Source organism: Malurus melanocephalus, unplaced genomic scaffold, assembly GCF_030028575.1.
Source record: "Malurus melanocephalus ecotype Western Australia unplaced genomic scaffold, MMel_1.1 scaffold_839, whole genome shotgun sequence".
Lineage (NCBI taxonomy): Eukaryota > Metazoa > Chordata > Aves > Passeriformes > Maluridae > Malurus > Malurus melanocephalus.
Genome location: NW_026624071.1, coordinates 114,443 through 124,817, shown reverse-complemented (window position 1 = coordinate 124,817; position 10,375 = coordinate 114,443). Strand labels below are relative to the sequence as shown.

Below are 10,375 nucleotides of genomic sequence, written 5' to 3'. Positions count from 1 at the left end.
ACTTTGTGTTTCCTGCTTTTCAGAAGCGGTGGTGTCATTGAACTTGATAATGTTGGTCCTGCAGGTCAATATTAATTCTGTTCATAAAATTGAGATGTATACTGACCAAGTCGCTGTCTCATTGCTGGAAATGAGGCTCCCTTTGTTCTGTTGTTTGAAGAAGAGCTTGTGAACTTGCTCTTCCTGAAAATCTRTTCTCTGGAGAAAAGTCAGCAGACTTGTTCTTGAAAATTGCCTGTGTAGCATGTGTATCCATGCTTAGTTATGATGTGCATGGAATCAGAGATATTTGCACTGCTTTGGTAGGAGCACACATTACTGCACACATTACTGCCTCTGCAGTTTTCTGTGTGAAGCAATGGCTCTTTGTGCGATAGAGAATTAATGATGATTAAACTCTTGCATCTCCTTGAGATTTTCCTTCAGCTTGTTTGCTACCTTTTCACATTCATGCTGTGCCAAAATGCCAAAACCTGACTAGAGAGACAGCACAGGACAAAGWGACACTGAGTTGTCAAGGCTCTCTGCTCAAACCAGGCAGCCAGGCCAGGATGGAGAGCGCAGTGCTCCCAGGGGAGGGTTCATGCTGTGCTGCTGTGCTTATCTGGCAGGAAGGAAGATGCAAATGAGCAGCTCTTCAAGGGATCTCTTTAGACCAGTAGTTTACAAAAAATTAGAATTTTGTCACTCATTCTGAGGAATGCATGCGTCTTTATACTCAAATAAAGTAGATTTGAGCTTATACTTGGCACTAAACAAAGTGTGAAGGATGATCTAAGCACAGCACACTGTACTTGGAAGGTTTGCTCTTTGCTAGCAGGAGCCTGTGTTTGCCTGAGTTGTATTTCAGGCTGTTCTTCTCTGCTCATCTCTCCAGCCTATTGAGGTCCTTTAAAGATTTTCACATTACTCTGGGGTATCAACCAGTCCTCCCAGAAAGAATTATCAATTCAGCAGCTGCCAAGTGGTTTGTTTGGTTTTTTTTAATTTTATTTATTTATTTTTTTTTATCCCAGTCTGTTTGAAGATTATTGAATTTCCTCTTTTCTGTCAGAAAGTTCCTAGTCTCCTGCCTTGTGGAGACTGCAGCTGACACTTCTGTGTGATTGACCAGGTCTGCCCTGCTGACCCATCCTCTGACAAACTGCCAGGGGTTGATTCATTACTGGAATTGGCTCCAGTTAGGGGCACATAAAAATGAGGGYTACTACACCACTTACTACTCTTTTACAGTTTAAGAGGCTGGTTACCACATCATCCTTTATWGTTTATTAGGATATACCTTTCTTAAACACCTTTTGCACTGTACTGCTTCTTTCTCAGCTTTCTACTCTGATGCAAGAAGCACCACTTACAGGTACTGGGAGTGGCCAGAGACTATCTCAAACCATTTTGAAGGACTCAGATGGAAGAGCTGATGGTCAAAAGTGCTAGTGCATTCAGAATAAATATGGCTGATTCTACCCTTTAACAGCGCACATATTGCTTGATATTTTGATGCCCTTTTTTCAGTCYTCCTTTTCTTTCTGAAAAAAAAAATAATCAGATGTTAATTTGAGGATTAGGGCCATGATGTATTCATTATGCCTCTGCTTACTGCAAAGCCTGACTTTAAAGCTTTCAGACATCCTCTGCACAGGCCAAGGGATTGAAAAACCAACACTCAATCATCACTTCATCCAACTGTTTTTTAAGGACAAGAAGTAATGATGCCATTTAAGAAAAAATCTCTATTAATTGACTGTCTTTACTAAAGGCTAACTGGCTGTAATGCTGAGGACCTTGATGGGGCTCCCACAAGGCTACTCAGCACAGGAGCCAAGACAAATAGTTTTCTCAGTCTGAGACACATTTGTTAYGTGATTTTGAATGCAGAGAAGGCCATGATCTTCCCTTTTGGTTCATCCACAGGTTATCTTTTAGAGCAGTCTGGAAGGATCCTCTGTGGCTTTGAAATATTATGCTAATAACAGCAGAGGCAAGAATTAGACAGAAGAGGGATTTTGTAAATAGGCCAAGATCACCAGTCTAAGCTACCTTATAAAGAACAAACATATTTTCATCAAACACATAAAAAGAGCTACAGAAGGACATTGGAATTGAATTGCTTAAATGTCCTAACACTAGACAAGATTGGTAGATTTTTATTAACACCACCAACACTTTTCTCTGRACCTGTTAAGATTAGCACAGATTAATATCAGAATGCATCTGAGTGTAACTGGCTCTTCTACAGAAACATTGTGGGCACACTCTTCCATTGGCTTAATTTCTCCATTTACTGATAAACTCAGTATCTTGCTGTCATGAACGTGGCATGCAATTCCTTGCTTGTTTTAACATGATTTAACTTGTGTCASTGTAGTTCCAGTGGATGTGCAGGGTGAAGGGGAGCTCTGGCAGGGATTGCTGGTGGTGCTGATGGCAGGCAGAGCCCGGCTGTTCCTGCCAGTGACATTGTCACAGCTCCCAGTCTGGTCACTGATGAAGCCTGAGAGGCAGACACATGTCTGGAGTGGCTTCTGCTCCCTCTCACCRCTTCACAATTGAAAAGAATGGCATGGGACAGAGATTGGCCCTGACGCTTCTTTTTCTGCTGGAATCCTATTTTGCTTCTTTCTTCTATTCACTGATATCTTTCTGTAGCATTTTCAATCTCTTTTCCTGGAATCCAAAGAAATTCTCTGAACATTGAGATCATGAACACCTGAAAGGCAAGACTATTTATTCAGGAATCCTCCAGCTGGGAAGCTGTTCTTGGATTCTTCCCAAGAAAATCCAAAGGTCTGCTCCCATACCCCTTTACTTCAAACCTTTGTAACTCACTTGCCTGCCTCCTCTCACTGCTGTTTGGGTGCCCCTTCAGTGACTTGCTTGTCAAGCTGTAACACTAAAGACCTGCTTACTGCAGCAATATAATTATAAAACTCTCTTTTTTGGGGGGTAAGGAGCAGCGAGGGAAGCATTTTTCCATGTAATCTTCTAACATTAAAAAAATACATCTATACCTCTATACCTCTACCTGGTTTCCAGGCAGGCAATTTTTCCGCAAGCTTTGTAAATAAGGGAGGGTTTTTTTTTTTTTTTTTTGTGAAGCATAGGCACTTGCACCAAGCTGTACACCAGAAGTGTCTGGCTTGTGGAACAAGAATACAAATGCTGGTTCATAATTTATATATAAAAAACTTGGCATTGCTCTAAGGAATAACAGCCAAACCATCCAGTCTGATGTGTGATTTATTTCTTGTAATTGGCTGGTTTACTGAGCCCTACCAGGTACAGTGAAAACTTTTGTTGCTAAGATGATCTGCGAAAATCTTTGTTAAACTGAACCTACAGAGGAATCTGTAAATTGAAAGAASAGAATTTTACAAGAGAATGTGATAAGCAACAAAAAGCAAGTGGGATACTGCAAGAGAAGAAATTGGAAGTAGAAAGGCACCAYGTCTGCACAGTTCTTGCTAGATATAACAACACTGAAACATGTACAACAGTTTTACTCTTAGGTATCTGATTTCCAGGATCTGCAAAAGAAAAATTAAAAGCTGTGCAAAAGATAACCAAAGATAACTAAGGTAAGTAAACTAAACACATGCTTTAAAGAACAGAAAGAGAACTGAAGATGATCTTTCTCAAGTCTTTTCTTTAGTGCACAGCAAAAACCTATGAACGCAGAATTGGCACAGAGACAGGTGAGATTCAGCAGGGAATATGTGTGTGGTCACTAGCTGGCATTATATACTCAGAGTTAACAGCTGCACTTGCGCATAGTTTGTGATCTCTGGTTTGTGATAATCTAAATTCTCTTTCCAGTGTGGGGGAGAAGGRATAGGCAAAGTTCATCTCCTGGAAACAACTGTGTAATGCTAAAAGAGCCATTTTACTCAAAATAATAAAAAATGTTTTYCCCTGTCACCCTTGGTACAGAGACTGTATATAAAAATATTTCACACAATGGCCCAGRTGTTTCTGCATCCCTGGAGTGAAGGATTAGAGTGAGGCCAGTGGTAACAATAGAGAAACCTCCTGTGGAATACAGTAATTACAAATWGGGATTTATCTGCTTTTCAATGATAAACCTTAGCTGAACACTGAAAACACAAAAGTGGCACAGGATATAACAATAAAGTGTTTGTTGGTGGTGATTCTTAAGAAAACTGCTGTAGGTAAAAAATAAGCATTTGAAACTGTTATATACTGCAAAAAAAACTTCAACCCACCAATTATTGGAAAAGTGGTGATTTGGAGAAGCCGGGACTTCCTGCACCAAGTTAACTTCAAATCCTGCATGGTATTTGAGTGTCTGGTTAGCAGCTGATAAAGGCAGTCAGTAAGGAGGGTGTGTGCTTTGCATTCCCCAGTCTGCACCTGCAAGCAGAGACCATTTGTTAAAGACTTGGACTGATTTTGTCACCGTTTGGGTAAGGCCCAGAAGGAACATCAACTACACACAGAGTAAGTTCAGCCACTGGAATAGTGAGCACTGAYTTAAACAGCTCCTAGGCCCCTGGGGGAATTCACATCCATCTTGGGGAGCCCGGGCTCCTGGGATGGTAAAATCTGCTGCTTCCATTTCTACACTGAAATCTCTACTTTACCAAGGGGGACAGAACACACCTGTTTATTTGTTCCATCTTTTAAATACAAAATATTTCAATATATCTTTTCTTAGTGGAGTGGTGGTTTCGGCTGTATGTTCTCTGAGTTTTGTAACAGTGGGGTTCTTATTTCTTAAAAAAAACCCAACAAAGCTGAGTATAAGAAAAATGTTTATAACAGTAATAAGCCACTCATTTCAATAACAGTTTTCTCTCCTCTTTTGGAGTACTGTTGCAGCATGAACTTATTGTAAGTGTACTAGAAGCAGCAAAGAAAACAAACAAAAAAAAAGGAAAGGAGTATGTTTCGTACCTTTCCCCCGTTAATATTATGGAAAGCTCCTAATAAATTTCAGATGAGAATCGCTGTTCAGTTAGAAAGACAGGGGAAGGCCACTAGATGGTGGTAAAAACCCAAGCCTTTAGCTACGAGATCTGTGGAAAGACAAGTCCAGAGGGGCAAAGAAGGGGAGGAGGAGCCACAGTTTGAGTACTGAAGTCATTATTGCTTGGAGTCTATAAAAAGGCAGTTGCACAGTAAGTAATTTATACGTGGTCAGCTTTGGCTCCATGGATTTGCTAATTCCTTTCCCTCTATTTTTTATCATCTTTGCCCACCAAGGAGTCCCCAGCCCCAGACGTCAGGGGGGCTGAAACTTCAGCGCTCTGGAGGAGAGGTTGCAGACGATGAAGAGGAAGAACAGCTGAAGGAGCAGCTCTGGTAAATAGGTACAGTTATTCTTGTTTGCAAATAAAAAGCCACTTTTTAGAACTGGAAATTGTTTAGCATGATGTGCTTTGGATTTTATTTGCAACAAGTCACTGACAATCAGCTCTAAGTGTTCCCTTTGTTAAAAACCCAATGGCTTACAACTTTCCCTCAATATTGCTACTACCAGAAAGCCACTGAATAAAATATTCTTGATCTGGAAAACTTATTTTATAATAGAATTCTACCTAGACCAATTCTGTAACTTTAATATATGGATTTGCCTTGGTTAAGTGTTTAATACCATGCTTTTAAATGAGCATGTTCGTATTGCACAGATAAGCTGCTTATAATACAGTTSATGCCAACTTAAATGTACAAAGGTCAGGAAAGCATTTAAATCTTTTGCTGAAAATGTTCAATTCTTTATTGTGTCAATAACAGAAACTTCTTTATATTTCATTCAAGTGAGCAGCTTTTGCAGGACCTAATACTACATCCTCCTGCACTTCTGGGGTCTGAGAGCTGGRACTGGGGAAACTGTTTATTGTTTGTTTTTCAGCAGAATTTCCAGGACATTCTGGGGAAGTATTCCAGGGCACCAAATAGGATAAATAGAACTATCAATGAAGAGTGTATGAATCTTTTCATTAGTTTGTGATTTYAGTTTCCCATTAAGGATGGGTAGAAAATCTCTGAGCCAACCAAAGTTTAATTTARAATCAGTACAGGAATGTGGTGTGGAAGAGGCAAGACATGTATGAGCCAAATTAAATAGAAATGGGTGGTATTTATATTGTCAACTTCTGCCTGTAATCTGGTAAAAATGTTGTATTTGTTTATTTTGTCAGGATCTTCTGCCTTTTGGAAAATGCATTTGCCACACTCCTCGGCAAGCCCTTCAGAGGGAGCAGAACGTGTTAGCTCCCAAAGATGAACGTGTCCTCTGAATTCTATGTTTCTGAACTAAACCTGAGTGCCTTTGGTGGCAACTTTACTGTGCCTACTGCAAAGAGCAAATCATCGCCATGTGAGCAAGTGGTCATCGCAGCTGAGGTGTTCCTAACTCTGGGCATTGTAAGCCTCCTCGAAAACATCTTAGTGATCTGTGCAATAGTTAAGAACAAGAACTTGCACTCACCCATGTATTTTTTCGTTTGCAGTTTAGCAGTGGCTGACATGCTGGTTAGCGTGTCCAATGCTTGGGAGACCATAACCATATAYTTAATAAACAATAAACACATCGTCATGGAAGATGCCTTTGTCCGTCACATAGACAATGTCTTTGATTCCATGATCTGCATATCTGTGGTGGCTTCCATGTGCAGTTTGCTGGCTATAGCAGTAGACAGATATATCACTATCTTCTACGCCCTGCGTTATCACAACATCATGACAGTGAAAAGATCAGGGCTGATCATTGCATGCATCTGGACCTTTTGCACRGGCTGTGGCATTATCTTCATTCTTTATTATGAGTCAACTTACGTGGTCATTTGTCTCATCACCATGTTTTTTACCATGTTGTTCCTCATGGTCTCGCTCTACATCCACATGTTCCTCCTGGCTCGCACCCACGTGAAGAAAATCGCTGCTTTGCCTGGGTACAACTCTGTCCGCCAAAGAACCAGCATGAAAGGAGCCATCACTCTGACCATGCTTCTTGGCATCTTCATTGTTTGCTGGGCTCCATTCTTCCTTCACCTCATCCTGATGATCTCCTGCCCTCARAACCTCTACTGTGTTTGCTTCATGTCCCACTTCAACATGTACCTCATTCTCATTATGTGTAACTCGGTGATCGATCCCCTGATCTACGCCTTTCGTAGCCAGGAAATGAGGAAGACCTTCAAAGAGATAATTTGTTGTTACAGCCTGAGAATGCTCTGTGGGTTGTCAAACAAATATTAACAAAACCAAACCAAGGGAGATAATCGAAAGGCAACATCTTCCTGCATCCTGTAATTCTGGTGAAATGCCCATGGAACATTTTCTCCATTCAGCTGTCMTGATTCCTGCAGCAATCAGAAACCATTTTTTAACATGTGATTTTACATTTCTTTCCCTCCAACACCTCTCTTGTGCTGGTCGTAGGAGCTACTCAGTGTATYTTGAATTTAATTTACCCAATTGAGGATTGAATTTTGTAAGAGGATTACACAGGGAAAACCTTATATTTCTTTCTGTTAAATGCAATGAATGAGACCTAACATGTGAATGAACCCATCGGCCTCTCAATATGTATTTCTTTTGATGTTATTTGTTTCTCTAGATTTCAAAAAAGAAAAAWTTCTCTAGATAAAAACAAGCATGGCTTATTTTGATGCCCAGAATTTACAAGGGTTTTTTTTTTTTTTAAATTTCTTTATGAAGACAAAACAATCATAGAATAGTTTCAATTTTTCAGCTTCACGTACCTTGGTCAGCAGTTATGATTATGGTACATGCACAAATCAGCAGTGTTGTAYTCCAGTCATGACTRTTACTGCCATAAAATATTTAAGAGRCCAATGTTAGCAWGAGATTTTCCAGGGTGGATACAGCACTTTGTCATATACACCTACATGTGTTCAAATCATTGTGAAGCAAGATGTTCTACATGTGAATTTTGAGGCTGAATATGAAGATTGAGCTGATTCTAGTTTGTCTGTTTTCTTTATTTGTCAGGGCTAGGGGAGAAAAGGGTACTCAGCCTCTAGATATTCATGTAACTTTTTGTGGAGATGGAAAGACTGAATGAGTGGCTGCCTTTGTACAGATATTAGAGAAGCYTTTTCAGTCAAAAGAGCTTTTGTAAGTGAGGGAAAGCTCTATTGTAGATTGCATCTTTCAAGCTGGGAGAGACAAAACATSTTTAATAATCAAAAGGCACAGCAGGCCATGGCAAAAGAAGGATTTCAAAACATCAGGCACATGTAGCTGTAACAAAGCCCTGACTTTTGCCCCCCAACAAAGTTTTTCTCTTTGTTGAGAGGGTTCTAAGATGAAACCCTCATGCCTGTTGTGCAAGTAATTTGCATCTAGTTGTGCTTTCATAAAGCTGCTGCTCTGGAACAGCTGTGTGATGTACAAAATTCTGGGCTTACAAAAGAGGGAGGAAGCGCAACTGTGGCATTTCTTGATGGCCATGGATGATGCATATCTTGCATTGTAATTTAAGGCATGAAAAGATTCCAAGTGGTGGTAAACTACTGACTAGATATCAGAGAACATACTGAAAARATGAACTATTCCTTCTGAAATCTGAAAGACTAATGCTTGTTATACTTGGTTCATACATGCTGTAAAACTCTTATTTATCAATAGAAGATTTATGGTTTATTCCATGAGCCTTAGGTTATACTTTCAAGGTAGAAGTCCTGATTGGGTTTTAGRAAATTTTTTTGTCATAAGGGTGGTCAAACATGGGAACAGATGCCCAGTGGTTGCGCAAACTCCATCCTAGAGATATTTAGAACCTGACTGGACACGGCCCTGAAAAATCTGCACTAAATTGAAAGCTGACCCTAAMTTCAAAGTTGACCCTGCTTTGAACCATTAGGAGTAGATTATCTCCACAGGTCCCTTCCAACCCGAATTATTCTGTGATTCTATGACAAAGTTTGCATATTATGATAAAATTATATTTTTTTCCCTCCTAATTTTATCTCTCGTGTACAAAAAGTTGCAAAGTATTATTCTCCACACACTTAGAACACACTTTATGTCTTCATTTGCTTAGGAGTTTTCTCACAGAAGTAAKTTGCACCTTTAGCACCAGAGTTACACATTTTGTCTGCTCTAAAATTTCTTATTCCTCCAGCTCACACATAGCTCCCTCTGATATGAGTGGGAGAGTTATTCTCAGTGGAGATAGCTTATTATGCTGACTGATATAATGGTTATATCAGTGCACTAGGGGCTGGAGTGTTCCTTCAGCYATGGGAAAATGGSATTTCAGAGAATGTTTGTGGCCAGTAGTGAGAATCTTGCCTTGTTTCAGTCCATCTCTGAATCCTATCCATAAATGTTGGCTCTTGCAACTATGAATGTAAAAGACAAAAGGAGATAGTTACACTGCAGAGTGAAAGGCACCAGCTGATGTAAATAATTCATTAAATCTTCACTGGGTGTTGCAAATAAGACAGTTTTGTATGTAACTGTAAATCAACAAAGGGGAAGCCAAAACTGTAACAGCTTTAGGTATTTTCTTGAATTGTATATTACTCTTTTTGTTTGAAGTTTGATGTATAAACACAGACATATGAAGAAACTATTAAACTGGATCGCTGGAACCCCCACATTTCTGGTTATTCATTGCAATGTTTCTGCTACTTTATAGATTATTCACAGAGGGAATGTTGCATTACAGAATTCCACATCTCATTTAAACAAATACCTTCTTAAGAAACATTCTGAGTRAGAGTTACAGACTCGCACAGTGAATTTACATTCATACCTATCTTCCCCTGGGTGTCAGCATCACATCTTCATTATAAGCTTTACAGGTGGGGAGCTGAAACAACTTAAGAGTGAAATGGAAATATTTTCAAGAACAGGCTAGAACATTTCCTGCAAAACAAGCTGTTTACACTCGAGGAATGAATATAAAATACATATCTCTGGGAGAACATGACAAGCTTGAATACAGATCTTTCTCCTGTTTAGCKGCAAAATAAAAGGAACGTTTAGCATACTGTCACTTCTGCCAGAGCCTGGAAAAYACTAAGTGTTGTGATAGACTGGGACAAGTCAGCATTGTGTAAGCAGGAAATCTGCTGTCAGAGGACAGTCATGAAAAAATGAGTTGCTAGACTCTTGTTGCATCATGTCCCTGCAGTTAATGACAATACTCATACAGCCAGTCATTTGCAGTTTAGCTTTAGTCACTGGAAAAAAAGCTCAAATCACACTATTTCTGTTCCAGAGCTCTAAAACTGATTTCTATTGCCCACTGTTGCTTTGATGGAGAACACTTCACTGCTTCTAACCTGTATGTCACAAGTTGAACATTCTTAATAAGCAATTATTCTGATCTCACTCCTATTGCAGGTGGAATCAACTTCTATAAAGTCATCTTCAATTTAAG

General features: G+C 39.6%; 1 protein-coding gene across 3 annotated transcripts; it reads left to right on the top strand.

Moving 5' to 3' along the window:
* Positions 1-5,070: 5,070 nt before the first annotated feature.
* Positions 5,071-9,581, top strand: MC5R (melanocortin 5 receptor). Of its 3 annotated transcripts, none has more exons than XM_057385540.1 (2): positions 5,071-5,319; positions 6,159-9,581. In XM_057385540.1, the coding sequence occupies exon 2, from the start codon at positions 6,241-6,243 to the stop codon at positions 7,216-7,218; it is 978 nt and encodes a 325-aa protein (XP_057241523.1). In that variant the 5' UTR covers positions 5,071-5,319; positions 6,159-6,240; the 3' UTR covers positions 7,219-9,581. The 3 variants fall into 3 exon arrangements, with proteins under 3 accessions (XP_057241523.1, XP_057241521.1, XP_057241524.1); XM_057385538.1 differs by having other exon boundaries at positions 5,071-5,327; XM_057385541.1 differs by lacking the exon at positions 5,071-5,319 and having other exon boundaries at positions 6,320-6,384; positions 6,471-9,581.
* Positions 9,582-10,375: the final 794 nt, after the last annotated feature.